The sequence below is a fragment of the Vipera berus genome (assembly GCF_964194415.1).
Source record: "Vipera berus genome assembly, chromosome: 2".
Classification (NCBI taxonomy): domain Eukaryota; kingdom Metazoa; phylum Chordata; class Lepidosauria; order Squamata; family Viperidae; genus Vipera; species Vipera berus.
The window spans coordinates 35,404,302-35,424,347 of record NC_138203.1 but is presented as its reverse complement, the minus strand read 5'-3'; the positions used below and the strand labels follow the sequence as shown (position 1 = coordinate 35,424,347).

General features: G+C 36.1%; 1 protein-coding gene across 6 annotated transcripts in view; it reads left to right on the top strand.

Moving 5' to 3' along the window:
* Positions 1-19,825, top strand: part of BDP1 (BDP1 general transcription factor IIIB subunit) — a 52,257-nt gene extending 32,432 nt beyond the window's left edge. For 2 of the 6 annotated variants that reach the window (XM_081315714.1, XM_081315716.1), the window contains exons 26-41: positions 470-675; positions 2,210-2,582; positions 4,118-4,225; positions 7,047-7,080; positions 7,369-7,452; positions 8,037-8,265; positions 9,004-9,167; positions 9,508-9,664; positions 10,124-10,295; positions 11,218-11,269; positions 11,727-11,907; positions 15,765-15,984; positions 17,044-17,086; positions 17,616-17,832; positions 18,278-18,518; positions 18,876-19,824. In XM_081315714.1, the coding sequence (XP_081171840.1) occupies positions 470-675; positions 2,210-2,582; positions 4,118-4,225; positions 7,047-7,080; positions 7,369-7,452; positions 8,037-8,265; positions 9,004-9,167; positions 9,508-9,664; positions 10,124-10,295; positions 11,218-11,269; positions 11,727-11,907; positions 15,765-15,984; positions 17,044-17,086; positions 17,616-17,832; positions 18,278-18,518; positions 18,876-18,986 (2,592 nt within the window). In that variant the 3' untranslated portion in view covers positions 18,987-19,824. Of the gene's footprint in view, positions 1-469; positions 676-2,209; positions 2,583-4,117; positions 4,226-7,046; positions 7,081-7,368; positions 7,453-8,036; positions 8,266-9,003; positions 9,168-9,507; positions 9,665-10,123; positions 10,296-11,217; positions 11,270-11,707; positions 11,908-15,764; positions 15,985-17,043; positions 17,087-17,615; positions 17,833-18,277; positions 18,519-18,875 lie in introns of those variants that run through there. The other 4 variants (XM_081315715.1, XR_014024865.1, XR_014024866.1 and 1 more) reach the window with 4 other exon arrangements.
* The last annotated feature ends 221 nt before the right edge of the window (positions 19,826-20,046 follow it).

Sequence of the window (20,046 nt, the reverse complement as noted above, 5' to 3'; positions counted from 1 at the left end):
GCAATTGATTTTAAGTGCTGTAAAGTTGCAGAGGTAGGCAGCAGGAGGAAATATGCTGTGCAGTGCAGCCCATTGAAAAGTTCCAATGCTGTTAAGAATAGTCCTTTTAATTTATTTTAAAATGGTTACAGTTAATGTTTCATTTTGCCTAAGATTTTCCCCAAAATATCGTATTTGCTGTATTTTTTCTCCACATTTATTTGTGTACACCTATTTAACGGTAAGATAAGGTGTATGAAAGGTGCTTCTTAAAAATATTTGGCAAAATAAATATATATTGAATTCACAAGCTCAAATAATGATATATACATGAGAACATCCCACATGACTTATGTGCTTATCTCCAATTTTAGGACATCATGGGATAGTTATGTCATTTCTGCAGTGACATCATAACAAACATGTCACATTTTGACATCTTTATATAGGTGCCCTTGATTAATATGGCATGTATTTCTACTCTTTCCAGGGCCGCTCAGTATATTTAATGGAATCTGCATCAACTTCTGAATCAAGGAAAGGAAAAAAATGTACTGAATTAATATCCTTAACAAGAAGTAGGCCCTCTGGGAAACATGGTTCATCAGACCAGCCTTCAGAGAATGAAACTCAAATTGAAAAAGAAATCCCTAAGCTGCTTTCTGTCCAAGAGAAAGAAGTAGAAAATCTAAAAGGGTAAACGTACACCTTGAGTAGTGTTATGTCTTGTGTGGGGATGAGAGAGTTCTAAAACATTCAGATTCAGATTCTAGGGCGGGTGTTATATAGTCACAAAGACTGTAAGAAGAATAGTAGAAAATTCAAACCAAGTCCTATGAAAGCTCAAAGAGAGTAAAAGTTGACTTAGGAAATATGGACAAACACATCAGAGGAGTTAGGTTTTCACACCACACAGGCAAGCAGCAGACACTGCTTTCAAGCCCAACTAACTTTCAGAGTTTTATTCTGGGGTTGTAATTCATCTGCTCTTATTCACCTGGTTCTTATAAAACCCGATCAACGCAAGTCTAGGTATAGTAAGGACTTAATTCAGTAATTACTCATTGTGGTTATTCATCGAACCAGCACCTGAATATATCTCCATCTTAAGAACATAAGAATGAATAGTTGCTGGATCAAAAGCCCATCTTAATCCAGGTCAAGTTTCTGTATTTATTTTTACTTATGTATTCATTGAATTTTATTTTGGTGCCAACTGACATCAGAATGACCATGGATGCTTCTGTTCAGGTGACTCTCGATGCTTCTGTGGTATTTGCAAGCTGGAGATGGAGGCATACTTCTCTCCTGCCATTATTTCTCTATAACTGGTATCTATAGACATTTTGCCCTCAAACATTATATTGAAATTTCAAGGCAAATAGTACTCGATACCCCTGTCCCCCATAAATGTATCAAATATCCTTTAAAATCATCCAAATTAGTGGCCATCATCACAACCTGTGGTAACAAATGTCTTAGATTAATTATGATAAATTATGGGTTTAAAAAATAGTCTCCTTATCCACTTTCTCTGTTCCAGATATTTTTATATGTTTTGATTATGTCCCGCATCCTTCCAATCACATTTCCTTTGAGCCAAGCAGTTCCATATATTCTAGCTTGAACCCCCAAGTGTTTAGGTTCTTCTCTTCTCTGTACTTTTTTTCAGCTGTATTGCATTGCTTTTCAAATATGGTGGCCAGAACTGCACCTAGTATTCCGATTGCTGGAATAACATACAGGACCTACTATATTAGCAGTTTCTTAACAATCGTTATACCCTTTTCAGAGTTGTTATTCACTGAGAATGTCTTCATGCAGCTTCCCATAGGGACTGCACTGTGTTTTCCACAGTTGGATTCAGAGTCCTCAGACTATTAAAATATATGTGAAGTCCCAGGCCAGTGAGAATTCATAGGCCCTATTTCAGATTTGCTCAGCAAGTGCATAAGACTTGGTAGAATGGTTTGAGTATAATCTTCCTCTGAGAAGTTATTCTTAGATGGGAGCATGGCCTACAATATTTCTTTTAATTTGAATATCAGAATATAAACACATTTGTACATAAGAATTTTTAAAAATCTAGTTTAGTAACACAAATGCCTAAAAGAAAATCTAGATACCTATTATCTTGTATTTTTGATTTTTAAAAAATTACTTTAGTACTATTTGCTTTTGTTCCTTTTTTTGTTAGTCCTACTAATTAAAATATCTCTTTATGATCTAGAAAGCAATCAGGAAGAACACTAAAGCAGAGGAACAAAAACTATGATTCAAAAACATCTTCCACTTCTGAATGTGAAAATGACCACTGTAGGAAAATGAAGTACCAACAAAAAGTTAAACAACATGTCAGCAAAGGCAGAAATTTAAAACTAGCCCCTCGCAAAAAATCAAGAAATGGAAGTTCTAAAATTAATTTGGTAACCCTTAGAGCTTCTTCACAAGAAGATGACGATGAGGAGGAGGATGAACCTGAATCAGAATATGAAGTGGAAATTTTTTCACCAGAAGAAGTAAATAAAGCTCCTGTGTTTGTTCCTAAAGGGCTTCGATCTCCAAATCCTGTTCCTATGCACATTGAAGAAACAATGGAAGAGGTATATCAGAAATACTAACCAAAAAATGTTCAATTAATGCATCTCATTAGTCTTTCTGTGCCATGGATTCCTTTTAGAGTCTGGTGAAACCTCAGGTGAAACGTGAGAAGACCTTTCTCAGATAAATTTTAGTTAAAAGTTATTGAAGAAAAGTTGAGCCTGCAATTTTGGTTTGTAAGTCATTGTGGCTGTTAACTGAGACATCCACCTAACTGCCTCAGTCACCAACCACAATCTCAAGTTTCTCCATTGTGGTTATTTTTTTTCTATTTAATCCCATTTATATCTTGCCCTTCTCCGAAGACTCAGGGCGGCTTACAATCTAAAGCACAATGTGCTTAGCAATAGCCTTCATTCTATGTATATACCTGCTTATTAGGGCTTTCGGCCCCCTCCAAGTGGCATTTTTACAAAGTCAGCTTATTGTCCCCAACAATCTGGGTCCTCATTTTACCTACCTCAGAAGGATGGAAGGCTGAGTCAACCTTGAGCCTGGTGGGACGTGAACCTGCACTAATTGCAGGCCGCTGGCGTTACTTAAGGAGGCATTAGCCCACTGCTCCACCAAGGCTCTTTTTTTTAAGTGACCATGCAGGGATTCTTTGCGGCCTGGGGGAGGTCTTGGGAGACTCAGCACCGACAGGCATGCAGAAACTTGCTGTGGATTGTAAGACAGCTTGTGGGCCTACTCCCTCTTCCCACTCCCTCCCCCCAAGCTCAGAAGGCCCAGCAGTGTGCAGGCCTCTTCCTTTTCTTCCCACTTTGAAGAGGCCTAGCCTTCCTGCCTCGCCACACTTGGGTTCACTTTCCTTTCCTTTCCCTGCAGCTGCTGCAGGGAAATGCCTTTTAGATAGTGTGTTTAATTTTATATACTCAGGTAGAGACGTGCCTTTTCAAATTGAGACTTAATAGAATAATATGTAGAGGCAAGGCAATTCCCCAAATGATAATTTTGTGTATTCCAGTATAAGTAAATACAATGGGGACAAAACAGATCTTAGAAACATCTTTGAATGAACTCTCCAAATGTACAGTTTTATTTATTTTTATTTATCAAATTTATTTGCTGCCTATCTCATGCTTCGACTTTGCTTTTAGAATGAGTGAGCAAATCAGATACAGAATGGAGGAGAGTTAATGAATAGAACTGAGTTTTTCCCCAAAAAAGGGAGTGATGAAGGAAGGAACGTTACACTTTTGAAGAATTGCCTTTCTGTCCTAGACTATTGGTTAAACAAATTATCTCTTTTAAGAACATAAGTGAATAAAGTAAAAATAAAACTTGTGCAAATGACTAAAGAATAATTGTTGCCCTATAAAATTATTATAATTGCCAATGCATTTTATCATAGAAGCAGACTTCTATGTTAAATGTGATTTCAGCGTAAGTATATTTTGAATAAACTTGGATTTTATATTTTATAGTTTGCACTTTTATTTCAATGTATAACATTATAGTATATAAAAAGAGAATCAATTGGATTCTTTTGAACAATTAAAATAATTGTGTTTTTCTACCTTGCCCTTCATGACAGTTGGAGATATATGAGAATGTTGCAGATGAGCCATATATCTCTCATGATCTAAATTTGTCTGTTCAGCCTGGGATGCAAGATGATAGCAAACTGTATTTCTCAACAGTTGTAAGTATGCAATTTTTTTTCTTTTATGATAAAATATACATATGTCTAAGACAGAATGTGCATTACTGGTTGTCCTTGCTTACTGACCACTCATTCAGTAAATGTTTGAAATTGTAGTATTACTGGTCCTCAAAGTTCTGGCCATCACAGTGCCCTCACGGTAATGTGATTGTGATTTGGGCACTTGGCAACCACCCTGCACTTATGATTATTACAACATCCCTCAGTCACATGACTGTCATTAGCGACCTTCCCTGTCAGCTTCCCACAAGCAAAGTCAGTGGAAAAACCGACAGGGAAGGTTGAAAGTTGCTGTGTTAAATTGGTATGGATGCACCAAGATTTAAACAAATTAGTGGCTGCATCAGAATACATGGCTCACTCATCGTTGCACGCGGCCAGATTTTCCTCCCGGGCATTAGCGTCTAATGTTACGTCCCATAGACTTCTGTGGCTCAGACAGTGGTGAGCGGATGCTAGGTCCAAGTGGCGGTTGGCCTCAGCCCCTTACATGGGAGGCCAGTTATTTGGAGAGGCACTAAACCCTTATCTGATTGAGAACAAGGATAAGTGTAAGGTCATGTCCCATCTTATTAGGAGAGCAGACAGGACAGCTACCCCTTAAGCAGTCCTTTCGCTGAACCAACACAGGGTCGGAATTCAATCATTACTCCCGTCCTTATCCTCCCAGACCTGAATGCCAACTCGACAGATCCGGTAACTGGGACAGACCCAGACGGCAATTTCAGGCCAAATGGCCCTTTCGAAGTGCAGAAGGCTGTCCTTTTCAGAAGGTTCAAGTGACAGCAAAGGTGCCTCTCCCATAGGAGGCAGGTTGGCTCTCTTTGCACACAAATAGGAGAACACCACCACAGATCTCTGGGTTCTCAACCCCCCTGAGGCATTTCGTCTCTTGCCTATCATCCAAAACTCTGGTCAAAAGAAGCCTCATGAAAGAGGCCATTCAACATCTCCTGGAGATCCAGGCCATAGAACCAGTAACGGCAGGGCAGAAGGGACGGGGTTTTTATTCCATTCTGTTCATCGTTCCGAAGGCCTCGGGAGGGTGGAGGGCAATCCACAGATTAAATGTCCATTTGGCATACAAGAAGTTCAAAATGCAAACGCTCCAATCCATATTAGCAGGCATCAGAAGGGGGGACCTCGTGACGTCCATTGACCTGACGGAGGCCTACCTACACATTCCCATACTTCCCAGACACCGGAAATTCCTCAGGTTCTGCTATGCAGGCCACCATTTTCAGTACAGAGCTCTGCCATTCGGCCTGTCATTGGCCCCCAGAGCATTCACAAAGGTCCTGGCGGTGCTGGCCACGCATCTGAGGACCATTCCAGTGCGTGTCCAGTGTTATCTGGACGACATCCACATTCAATCCTCCTCAGTGCAATTGGCTCAGTCAGATCTGGCATTGTCCATCAAGAACCTCCAGGACCATGGTACTCCCGCCACATGACTCCCTCTCCCAACTTTACATAGACCAGGGCTGTCCAACCTTTAAAGCTTTGTGGACCAGCAAGGGGGGGTAAAGAGGAGATGGTTCTGTGCCAGCAATGCGCAGTTCCATTTACACAAGTGGCGAGTGTGCGCGCTCCCTTGCTCGTGCAAATGGAGTTGCATGCACTCGCACATTTACCTGCTGCTTGTGTGGCCCAATTCCCAATGGGCCATAGCCTGGTACCAGGCTGCAGCCAGGGGGTTGAGGACCCCTAATATAGACTGTGTTTGAATTCCCAAGGCCTCCCCCAGCCTCCCCATATCCCTTAGGCACTTCCCCTCTCCCCTGTTGCACCCTCATGTTCTGTTCTGAGGCTTCTGCCACTTCCCACTTAACCGCCTGCATATCTCTGGGTTACAATGGCAACCAGTCCTAATTGCCATTATAAATCGAGGACCACCCAGAGAAGAGTTGATCCACTAAGATGTTTGTAACAGTTTATTATTGTAAGCAAGTTGTCTACTTTCCTGTTTAACTTCTCATCTTGCAATTGCTGCTGGCATTTACTTGCCATTATTAATTGATTGACTGACTGAACAGAGTCAGTCTGTTCAATTACACAGAAAGCAGAACTTTCATTCATTTTCCTAACATTAGTTATAATGGTACTTAAAAGAAAAGTGAAAGAAAACAGGGAATTGTGGTCCACTACTACTTTTATTAGAGAAATGAAAGAGCTGTGTTGGATTCATTCAGAGTCTCCCATTCTAAGTAAAGCTTGGTTTGATAATGAAACTACTGATGGAGAAATAATGAGATTTTATTAGCTTCACTTCTTATCAGTGTATTATCACAGTTTGCTATTGACCCCCAAATGTATATCTGATTAATCCATTATTAATTCCTGGATATTAGGCAAAGTGGTCTAAAATTTACAAAACAGTGTGCTTTAATTATAATTTTTTTTCATTATTTAATATGATACTTTGGAATAAAGATACGTATACAGAGTTAAAATTAAAATTTCTTTCTTGTCAACTACAACTGATTTTTTAAATATGTGAGATAGTAAGAGTTTTATTGGTGATGGAACTGATTGCTTATTGAGATTGTTATTGACTAAACTTCAATAAATAGTCTTGAACACAAAGTTGTTAGCAATACTGAGAAGGATGTAATTTAATTTATGGTAAACTGAGTCCATTGTCACTATTTTACCACAAAATAAATCTAGGGAGTAGACAGTCTGTTTTTAGTATAAAGATTTAGAATTACTTCTGTTCATGTAAGTGAAAAGTCAAAGTTGATTCATTTAATTTATTTTAAATTGTAGTAGTTCATTTCTTTTTTTTCTCTTTCAAAAGGATATTACACAAGAAGAACAAACAAAAGAAACAGGTACATTGTCCAAAATATTCAGTGAACCCCTGAATGGAGATTTGTTAAATTAAAAGTATAGCTTTTAGTTTCATGGTGTTGTGTGTGTGTGTGTGTGTGTGTGTGTGTGTGTGTGTGTGGGGAGAAGAGGTTCCTCATTCTTCCAATAAATCAAGCATTAATCACTAAGGTTATATTATCTGAGAGTAAATCCCATTGAAAATATAATGATATTTTTAATAATATAATACAAAGAAATGTGGTAAGTTTGTTGATTTATAAGCCTATTTATTTGGAAACTTGTTTTAGGAATTAATGATGGAAGTACTGAAGCAGCCATGACTTTACTTGCTATGAGGGATCCAGTGTTTCAGTTATGTACTGATATCCAAGGTATGGTCAATATTATCACACAAGATGAGAGTGGATAGCCTGTAGTAGCAATAGCAATAGCACTTAGACTTATATACTGCTTCATAGTGCTTTTTACAGCCCTCTCTAAATAGTTTACAGAGTTAGCATATTGCCCCCAACAATCTGGGTCCTCATTTTACCAACCTCAGAAGGATGGAAGGCTGAGTCAACTTTGAGCCAGTGAGAATGGAACTGCTGGCAGTTGGCAGAATTAGTGTGCAATACTGCATTCTAACCACTGCGCCACCATGGTCACATGACTTTTTTTTTAGTCCCCATAGCTCAGTCTGGTCTCATTGAATCACAGCAAAGTTTCTTGTTATTTTGACACTGGAGACAAAATAATTATGCAAAGCCTAAAATATTATCAGCATCTTTCCAAAAGCTGAAAAAGAGTTATGCTTTTTTCTGCTGTGTCTCTTATTTCTGCCTGTTGCTGTGTGAGCAGAACTATGCTTTTGAATAGTCAAGTAACATTTTGATGATTTCATTTGATTTGCTTAAAATGCAAAAATATCTCAATAAAGGTAAACTGAATCTACCTGTTATCTTTTTATATTCAGGAAAAGAAGTACAAATGGTAGTCCCTTCAACAAATGAAGCTATTCATTCAAATAATACAAATAATACAGAAGGTAACGGCAGTAAACCATCATATTCTGAAGAATGTTTGGAAGAAAAGACAGTTGTGTTACTTCCAGACTCTCCAAAAACTGCACTGGTTTCACTACAAAAGACAAATAAAACTACTACAGATTTGGAAAAATCTTCACAGGAAACTAGAATCTCCAGGTTTGTTCTGCTATATTACCCCAAACATTTAATTAATTAGGAATCTTACCTTTTTAAATTCATAAATATTATTTTGATGACACGCTTCATTGTATAAAACCAATTTCCCCATCCCAAATTGTTTTCTGCTATATTGCCTAACTTTTAGTTCATGTGCAATAAAAATACATAAGTCTGCATTATGAATATTTTTATGTTTAATCTGAAAACTTTAAATATTTTTATAAATTGCTCATTTATTAAAATGTGACTGTAAGACAGTAGTATGGCATTATGGCAATTTAATCCAAATAATCAACATAGTGAACTGCCAACAGACTGTGGGATTGCCACACAAAACATCTGGAGGACAGTAATTTGCCTTAATTATTAATATTAGCAGGATAATTAAATTCTAATGTTAATTTTACATACGTTGTATTCAGAGTAATAAACCGCTAAGAAGTCAGGTTTTGTCCAGTTCATGTTCAAAGCTATTATATAATATGCCTATGTTAACATTTGAGGTGGAATGTGAAAACAATTCCTGAGTATCTTTCTTAAGTTCTTTTAGTGATAAATTTTCCAAAATCCAAATAACATCTCGATGGCAATAAAATATATTAAATTCTTTACTCTGGGATTCCGTACCACAGATTTAGTAGTCCTAAAGTTGTTTGCTATCTTTTCTACCTGATAATATATTAAAAGCTGAGAACACGAATGATCCTTTTAATGATATTTTGCTTTTGTCTGCAGTACTGTATCATTGTGTAAAAGAAATAAAACACCCAGACCAGCAAGATACAGACTCCCAAAGCCTAAACCAAATCTTAACAGTGGCTTGGTATCAACCAGGAATGTTTCTCAAAAACCTCTGACTCTAAGTTCAGGAATGGAAGAATATAAAGAAATCCAAAATGGTAGGCTTATGGAGTTTATACTGTATAAATTTTTGAAATAAAATGTTATTGTTGTGCAGATTGCATATTTATGGCTATCAACACAATTGAGAGAGGTGTTACTTGTTTTAAATCTAGTATGGGCTATGCATCGTTCATTAATTTTTGTATTGGTGACATATTTGAACATTTGTTCCTTGACTGCTAATAGATTAATGATGAAATCTAAGTGCCTTATACAATTCCAGATCAGCCTATACTTTAGATAACAAAGTCATCTCACAATAAGCAAAATGTATTTTTGTCTATCTCATCTAAATAGTAACAATAGCTTACAAACTTTTCCTGCATATACCTAAAGTAACAGATGACAGAATGCCAGAAAAACCTAGAGAAGAGCAGAAAGTTGAAATGAATCTCCAAATGGATGAGCAGCTTGCTAAAATTAGCACTATGGGAAAGTATGAGTTACATTCTGAAAGTGATGGCCCCGCCATGCAGGAAAATAATATAGAAAGGTATATACTCCACTACAGTTGTATATTTGTTATTTCTCAAGTGTTGGGGCGATGTTTGTAATATGTAGTAAATTGTTTTGTAGAACATAGATGTCTGCAGGGGTGAAGTTCTCCAAAATTAATTGGGAATATAGTTATAAATGATGTTTTGCATTTTCTAAAAAAAGCCAGTCTTCATTTTTAACATTTAAATTTAAATGCTCTTAATTTTCTCCAAATAACTTTTGATGCATGAGAGTAATGAAATATATTCTTAAAATAGAATTGGAATCCATTTTTCTTTATAAAGCACTATGTTCCTTACTATCTACATTTCTTAAATTGTGTGGTTCCATTTTTATATAGAATGACTGTACATCTCATGCCATTCATTTTAAGTTATATGGTATAAAAGGTTCTGGAACATTTTGATAAACAGCGTCTAGATTAAAACTATTTTCTTTTCTTTTTTTGCATAAGTGGAAACCCAATACAAGAGATTTATGAAATTGCATCTGAATTAACATCTCCAACATGTTCTCAAGAAGCAGTAGCTTGTTTATCTGAACTACCAGATAATCTCAACATAAAGAGTAATCTCCACGCTTTTGGGTCTGCTGAACACCAGTTTTCTACAGCTGAAGTTGCTCAAGTAAGAAGTGTTAATTATTCGAAATAGCTACCTTTTGGAATGTAGTATAAAAGGAAATCTGTTGCTAAATAACTGCATATAAGTTTACTACATTCACCCTATTTCGGTTAACCATATTCTAGTTAAATTCACCGTAATATATTCTGGTTAATCATGTTGAGAGCTTTATGTGTGTTTGTAGAAATTGGACAGGTTGGTTAACCATATTCTAGTTAAATTCACCATAATATATTCTGGTTAATCCTGTTGAGAGCTTTATGTGTGTTTGTAGAAATTGGACAGGTTGCTAAAATTAAACTGAATTGCACAGTTTTACTGCTTTTTCTTGATATGCTTCCTTTCCAGTAAACTATGCCTTTTTAGTAAGCATTACTTTAGCACTGATTTAAGATTGTAGTTACATTTGCTTTGAAAAGGCATATTACTGTTCCTCCAAAAAGTGTTTGACTCTCCATTAATGAGCAAAGCGTTAGAAGAAAAAACACAATTGAGTTTAGATGAATTTACTGTTTACTGTAATTACAAAGATTGAAGGATTGTTGTTTTTAAATTATTGCATATTATTTTTGTGAATAATTGCTGTGCTATAGTTGTTTCCAAGTACGGTAAATGAAAGGCAAATATGATGTGTTCCATTCTTTATTAATAATACTGTATATATTTTCATTTACAAATTATTTCTGTTGTGTTCTGACACTTGATAGTTTTCTAATTTTCTACTTTTCTAATTTTTCTAGTTTTATTTATTAGGGGTTTTATCCTGCTTTCTGGTTTCTTTCCCTTGAATTCCTGGGACAATAAGCTTTATGTGATTTCTGATAGCACGGATAAAGATACGCAGTAATTTTAGAGTTATATATATTCTGGACAATGGGATTTTTTCACATGCTGCATATACTCATTGTGATATTTTTATTCATAGACTGAAGAAAACAAGAATGCCAGCATTTCAGTAATGACAGAGATGAGTACAGGTATGATCTAATATTTGATTATCTGAACACAACTTTTATTTACAATTTATTTTTTCTTAAAGGACATCTCTGGGATTTAAAATAAAGTATCCTTGCTTTTAACCTATTTGTATATTTCCTTAATACTATCATTGTCTGATAGAAGGGGCAACAAATAATTATTGAGAGGAAGTACAAGAAATAGAGTAATAAGAATGATCAGGGAACTTGAATGGAGAAAAAAGAGAAAAAAGAGCAGAAAGACACAGAACATTTTAAGCATATTTGCTTACCAGAATAACTGGCTAAGCATGCCTACTTTTCCTTACAGTATTTGCTTTGCTCAGAAATGCAAACACATGGTGATTTAAAATGAAATAAGTAAATAAGAAAAAAATAAATTGTTTATGTTCTCAAGGGTTTACTTTTTTCTGCTGTTTTGATTGATATTTTTAATAGTTAAGTGGTGACATTACAGATTTTGTAGATGCAGAGGAAGAGCCAGAGTTCATTTTAACACTGGTGGAAATCTCGCCTGATTCTGTGGAATGTAATAGTGTCCCTGCTGCGCTTTCACATGGTTCTGGGGAATTGCTTCCTCCACCAATACTTTTCACCTCAGATAATATGGACTCATTGCAACTGACAAGAGATGTAAGGTAAATATTAAATATTAATATATTCTTTAGCATTCAGGTACTAACTTTTGGAACTTCTTAAGACTAGGGACTGACCCTAAAAGTTCTCTTAATACTGCCTGCCTGGCTTAAAAATCTGCTTATTTTTTGGAGATTAACAATCCTTGGTTTTCTTGACCTGTGAAGTGACTTTTGATACTATTAATCATGGTATCCTTCTCAGAGAGTGAGTAGGACTGTGTTATGCTGGTTCCCCTTTCTCAGAGGCTGTTTGCAATCGTCGTTTCTCCCTGTCCAATCTGGTCCAGCAGAATAAGCATGCTTTGGGTTCTGTTGGCTAAGGAATGCTGATTGCCAGAACCTAGAAGACATGTCTTTTTTGCCCTAAACATTTGTACTATGAAATATTCTCCCTCCAATGATTTAAGATGGTCCTGACTCTGCTGACCTTTCACAAGATACTAAAGACCTGGTTCTGTGCCCTGGCCTGGGGCCCATCTCCTGATTGTGTTAACACCATTAACAGTGATATCTTCCTCAGCTGCTGTATATTTAAATTTTTGTATGTCTGATGAGAATTTGTTTTTAAGTTATTTTAAGATTAGTTGCCATGAAAGTCTCTTGCAGTTATGGGTGGCTATGTAAATGAAATAAATTAAGTATGTAAGTAAGTCTATATTTCCAACTCAACTCAATAAAGAGTTCTTTGTTTGCATATGACAGTCCCTTTGGGAAGCAAACATGAAACATTTTTTACTTCAACATGTTGCCAAACCCAAGGCCTGATTCCAATTTAATCTTGATAGGTATTTTTCTGAGGATAAATTAAAAATAGAGAGGGGGCTTTGGCTTTAAGCCATAGGCAAGTTTTAAATTTAATATTCTTTCTCTTGAAAAGAGATGTAACAATGTACAGATAGTCCTTGACTTACAACCACAATTGAGCCCAAAAATTTTCATTGCTAAGCAAGGTGAATCACTGCAATTGTCAAGTCAGTAACATGATTGTTAAATGAATTTGGCTTCCCCATTGACTTTCCTTATCAGAAGGTCCTAAAATGTGATCACATGACCCTGGGACTCTGTAACTGTCATGCATATCAATTGCTGAGCATTTGAATTTTGATCACATGACCACAGTGATACTGCAAGGGTTGTTTGAAAAATGATCATAAGCTACTTTTTTCCAGTGCTGTTGTAACTTCAAACAATCACTAAATGAAGTCGAGAACTACCTGTACTTCAGTATATTCCAGAACACTGTTTTTCAAACTTGACAATTTTTAAAGAGTTCTGAGCTTCAACTCCCAGAATTCTCCAGTCAATGTGCTGGCTGGAAAATTCTGTGAATTAATGTCCACACATCTTAAAAGTTGCCAAATTTGAAAAAAATACCACTCAGAATAAATAAGTACATACATTTAAAAGTTTAAATGTGATATTTTGGGAAAGAGCTGGCTTGTGTGACTTTTGAAAATATTGGGGGATATTCTTTATAGAAACAAATGCAGAATTATTTACTTCTAATTGTTTGCCATGCAAGCTTGAGGCAGGCAAGTTAGCAAAGTACATTACAGCTATTAATTATTAATTAGTAAAAAAGTATTTATTAGGGAAATTTATATGGTTGCCTACTCACAGTGAGTCTAGGTGGCTTACAAGCAGTAAAAACACAACATCAGAAATAAAAAATAATACCTCCCCTTATAAAAATATAATAAGATTTACTGCAACAAATGGCCACAATAACTTTCTGCAGCTGGAGGAAACAGTGCCCATTATCATCAATGAGTTTGTGGTTACTTTTCATGATCCCTGCCTAGTTTCCTATCTTTAAGAGGTTTTATTTTTTTTAGATTCATTCTTGTAATCAATCAATAATAACCTGCAATATTGAAAAATGCCAATATTTACAGTCTGTATTTCTAAGAATTCTAAGAATCCATTTCTGTGTATCTGGGATGCATAGATATTCTTGGAAAATGGATATCTGCAGTTTCATGCTTTGTTTCAGAGGGCCCCTACCAGCCTATAAGATAAGATAAGATAACCTTTATTGTCAATTTTTAGTGAGGGCACAATGACATACATCAAAAATGAAATTTAGTTGCCCGCTCTCAAAGTGAAACACAAACATGACATACACCTAAACATACTATATACAACATATGTACAGACCCACACCCCTAAATATACATAACAAATAAATATTAAATATTGTCCATCTTGAATATATAACGGAAGGAGGAAGCTTAAGAGTTCACAAGGTTAATGCTGTATGGAATGAAACTATGGCTGAATCTGGATGTTCTGCTTCAGATAACACAAAGCCTCCTCCCAAAAGGTAACAAGGAAAACAGGTCGTGAAGAGGATGTGTAGTGTCCCAGACAATCTTGCGGACCCTGCTCAAGCAACGCTTCTGTGCTATGTCCTGGATGGGAGGGAGGGAACTGCCAATGATCTTTTCAGCCATCCTCACCACTCTCTGCACTGCCTTCCTGTCTGAAGCAGTGATGCTTCCAAACCAGACTGTGATGCTGTATGACAGGATGCTCTTGATCGTTCCCCTGTAGAAAGTGGTCAGGACAGGAGAAGGAAGATGAGCTTTTCTCATGCAATGCAGAAAATGCAGGTGCTGCTGTGCTCACTTCACCAGTTTCTCACTGTTGAGCAACCAAGCCAGCCTACTCGTTAGCTGCACACCCAGGAATTTTATGCTGGTAACCATCTCCACAGGTGAATCATTAATGCACAGAGAAGTGTGGCTGTGCCTGCCTTTTCAGAAATTGACAATGATCTCTTTGATTTTTCCGGTATTTAAAACTAGGCTGTTTTCCTTACACCAGTTCACCAACCCCCAACCTCCTTGTGGTAAGCATCCACATAGTCATCATGAATAAAGCCCACTACTGTTGTATCATCTGCAAACTTCACAATATGGTTGGTGGCAAACCTAGCACAACAGTCATGGTTCGACAGGGTGAACAGCAGCGGATTTAGGAGGCAGCCCTGAGGAGAACTTGTGCTCAAGAAAATGGTATTAGAGGTATTAGTTCCAACTCGCACTTATTGGGGCCTGTTGGTAAGAAAATCAAGACAACAAACAACAAACACACATGAGTATTTCTTTCAAGCTCAGATGGAGAACAGAAGAAATAGCATCCTCCATAGAGCGATTTGGTCAATAGGCAAACGGAAGTGGGTCAAATGTTGGCGGGAAGCTAGATACAATAATGTCCTTTTATCAGCTTCTCAAAGCATTTCATAATGGTGGATGTCAGTGCAACTGGACGGTAATCATTGAGGCCTGTAATTGTGGACTTTTTGGCACTGGCAAGATGATGGCCATCTTAAAACACGATGGGGCCACTGCCTGCTGCAACGAGAGATTGAAAATATCTGTGAGAACACAAGACAGCTCATCTGCGCTGTCTTGTGGACACGTCCAGGGATGTTATCTGAGCCTGCTGCTTTCCAAATGTTAACTTTCTGCAGTGTTTTCCGGACAGTGGTGACATCAAAGATATTATAGAGACCATTCTGAGAGCATAAAGAGTGTAGCAGGAAGCAGCCTTGCCAGTTTAGTTCTGCATAAATGGGCATTTTATTATCATACCTGCTATAGTAGCTATTTTTTGGAAGCATCTGCAGGACAGTAACAACGTTGGTCTCCAAAGGTTGTTTATTGCTGTAAGCTCATAACAAAGAAAGCCATTCAACACAGCAGTGACCTAGAATAAAATCCCACTGATGCCAGTGGAATTACTTCTGAGGTTAATATTTTATTATTAATAAGTATTTAAATAAAGTAAGTTTTAAATTTCAGTACTATCTGAGAATCATATATATCTATATCTATATATATATCTCCATACAGTGTTGGATCCATCCAGGCGTCAGTTGAAGAAAGTGCTGCTTCTGTCACAGACCCTACAGAGAGAGAATTGCGTCCATCGTCATCAGAACAATTAGTAGATTTGGGTTTGGCCTCTTGGAAAAATCAGAAAAGGTCTTCAGTATCTATAGAAGAAAGTAGTGTTTCTGAGAAGACAAGACATACTGCTCCTATACAAGAATACCTGGAAAGCTCTGATAAGGTTAGATTCAGGGATTCACAAAATATTTATTTCAGAATCATTTATCTGTTAATTACCACTGGATCCAGAAAGTTTTGGATACCTCATGAGAAAAGTATGGGAAGATTCTACCCTGTTCTAGTCTTGCATTCCATTGACAACTACAGATACAAAGTGTCTATGGAGATTCTCAGTCATCCAGGTCATCGTTGTCACAGAGGCGCTTTTTCAAGAGGCAACTGGACTTTGTTTTTCCTTGAAGAAAACTGAAGAAGCTTCTTGGAGGAGAAGCGAAATGTCTTCAAAGAAAAAAAAAGAAAGTCCAGTTGCCTCTTGAAAAAGCTCCTTTGGTCCAGATACAAAGGTTCATTTCTAAGTATTGGGTCCTGCAGTGAACTCGCAGAGGCCTACATGAATAGTTTGCATGCTTGATTTTCTGGGAAGTTGATAAGACAGTTAATATAGGCCTGTGCAAATAATCAGCCATGTTATTTCCTGGTTCTAAAATAACAAATGTATTTTAAAAATATCCTCCATTTCCTAGTGCAGCTACGTGGGCATATATTTCTTAATTATAATGTTGCATGCTGTTTTTAATGTTGAACACTGCCAGAATTGTTATGGAACCAGGGGCGGGGTGCTGGTGGCTATACATCTGAAAAGCAAATAAACTAAGTTGGTCTCAGTCGGCTTTCGTTATTGAATCCCGGCAAAAAAAAACGTATTATGTGGCAGATGTGATGCTCCTTTTTTGTTCCACTGTTTTTAAACTTTACGTTCTGCATGCTGGTGCTTATCCTAGAGGCTGAATCTGGTTGTGGTTGAATTGCATATGAAAATGAGGTAGGTTTTCATGTGTTAGAAAGTGGTGGATTCTGTTGAAGGGATGGGCTATCAGCAACTAACCCATCATGCCAGCTCTTGCCCCCACTTCAGATTTGATCATTAGACAGCTTAAACTCCAAACCATCATTTCACAAACTGAAACAAGTTAAAATATCTTACTGTATTGAGCTTTTTAGTCATGTAACTAAAAGGGAAATTATTTACCAATATTCATATTATTATTTTTTAATGCAGGGGACCTCTCTTAAATTACAGTATACACCAAGAAAGGCTGCTGGTAGGTGAAGTTCCTATTGTTTTCACATGCAAAATTGTGACACATATGCATAGACACATAGGCAATTGCTTCTATTGGTCATATTATATAGAGATGTGATGGAGCTCATTCAAAAAACTGGGCCTTTTGAAACATACCCTTTTATTCCATCCTTTTCCGAGCAGTTTTAATGTGGCATAGACTTGTGGGGATGTTATTTGAAAACTGTATGAAAAGCCACCTTTGGCACCACAGAACTAGTGGGACTTGGGGCATAGATGAATCCTAATGATTACATAATTTGAAAAATATGTATAAATAAGAGACATAGCTTGCTTGCAAGTAGTAAAATGAAGTTAATTTGCAAGAGGTCCCAAATTAGCCTCCATATCTGTGTTTGTGCTTGCATGCATATGTGTGTAAAAATGAAAAGAAATGGAAACTATTTAGGGATCTCTTGGAAATTAATTTTATTTTATTATTTGCAAGGAAGCCATGTCTCTTATATCAGAAAAATGTAATTTTTCAAAGAAAATAATGTCCCTTACAGAGTTACAAGTGGAGGAAAAAGAGCAGCCTCAGTCTTCTCTGAATGTAGGGACTGTGTTGCTTGGTGAAACAGATAGTGAGGCTGGAATCGTGTCAAGAATGCCTGGTGCTAGAAAAGCCGAAACAAACAAAGAACAAAGATTCTGTGTAGCTTACAGTTCTGAACAATCAGACCAAGTTAGAAATACAGACGCCCTTCCAAAAACATCATTACCCAGGTATGATTCAAGCATCATTTTTACTTTGATCCTATAAACTTTTATTTAATATTTGTAATGAAGGGAGAAACAGAACCATTAAATTATAACTGCTCAGCCTAAATTAACCACTGTTCTATTTAAAGGAACAATTAGAAAATTTAGAAACCAGAAATTTGCTATATCGCAGGGCTTTTTTTTGTCATAGAACGCTCAGAACGGAGTTCCGGCACCTTTTTTGGATGGAACTTTGTAGGGTAGGCAAGGCGGGCTGTATGACATGTGTGAGTTCCGGCACCTTTTTCTTTTACAAAAAAAGCACGCTACTAATTAGCATAAATAGCATAACAGTTCCAGATCAGGGGATCTCAAATCAGTAGTCAAATTCAGGGGATCTCTGGGGCTACTTTTGTAATTTTATTCATTTACTATATTTTGTTACATTAATTTTAATTGTTTTGAACAGATCATATCAAAAATCTCTGGGATTTCTACCTTTAATCTGTAAAATTAATCCTGATGAAGTAGCTGCTAAAGAGAACAGCAAACCTCTGAAGAAAACCTGTACATCAATTTCTGAAAATACCACTGAATGTCCAGCTTCAACTTTCAAAGACAGTAACAAAGAGATTCAGGAATATAGTTCACTTCCAACAACCCTGTTGTCACCTTCAAAATATGAGAGTGGAAGCTGTTCTTCTGTTCAGGTATAGATGAATATCTCTACAAGAAACATAATAGTACCAGATAGTTGGGAACCGATACTTGCCAATTTCCTCTTGCTATCTTAATTATCTGCATCAGATTCTCCAGAAGACTTTAGACAGAATGCTTTCAGCCCTCAGAGAAATATTTCCCTGTTGATCAGAAAAATACCTCTGGATTCAAATCTTTGAATTTCATAAGATAGATATTACAAGATAATTTCTATAGAAAATCATATTGTAAACCATAAGCAAAATTGCCTGTACCTCTGCATGACTTGTTCAAACACCCTACATATGATGCTTTTACACAATTATTAAACAGCCATCAGACTGTAAAATGTTTTTTTTCTTTTTTAGGTTTTACCTGAGGAAGAGGGTTCTGCTAAAGAGCAAGAAAAAGAAGAGTCAATAAAGATCTCAGAATATTTCTTTAGTGATATTTTTATGGAGGTGGATGATTCAGAATAACTGTGAAGATTATGAGATGCTTGGTTTCTAATAATCTTAAATAGCAACATACTATCTTAGTTAATTAAATTATGTTTAATATATTATTAATATATTAAGAGGAAATTTTCTGAATGAGAGAAATATTCTTTTATTCTGAGCAGTCTGCTTTTTTGAAACATTGATGAAAATGTATGTTAAATGTTAAGATGTACATAATCAGAAAAGCTGTTTTTGTTTGAATTATGTTAGATTATTCTAAACATGCATATATTGAAACATTTAGAAATGCAATGAGGAATATCAGAATGATCATATGCCACTTCAATACAATACTTATGTAAATAATATTTACTTCTTTTTGTGAAGTAAATCTATGGAAAGGAGAATATCTGTAAAATAGGCAAATTCTGGACATTGTAGGTAATGAAATCAGAAGTCAACTTATTTTTGTAATGAATATATGTGAATTGTTTCAAAAATAATGTTAAATGTCTTTAAATGTACAGACATAAATGTGAAAAAATATTTAAGTTGAATGTATAGAACGATAATTATTCTGTGTTAATTCTGTTCATCCTGAAGATACATAACTTTAGAAAATTTCTAGTGGTAAAGTGCTAAATTTTATATGAAGCAATGCACTGCCATTTTAAAACCCAGTTAAAGCAGTGAAGAGGAAAAATTAAAATTAAAGTCAAATGTATGAGAGAGTAAGAGTTCCCCCAACAATATAAAATATGGTTATTTTCCACTTTATGAAATTTCTTTTTTTCCCCTTATTGTTCTGTGTTTCTAGTTTAATAACTCAAGCTATAAACATATTCCATTTGTCACTGAGGGTTTTTTTTGTTCTTTAGTATGATTTTGACTGAAAAAAGGAAACCTATAAAATAACTTTTAAATTAGCAATTGGATACTAAATTCTAGTTTTCTTTGGAAAGAATTATGCAATATCTATGAAAATAATTGTCTGCATCTACTATTGTTAATGTATACAATTTTGAATAATTAAGAAGCTACTTCTATTTTCTGGATTTATTCTGTGCAAATATTACTATAGGCAGATATTACATTATTA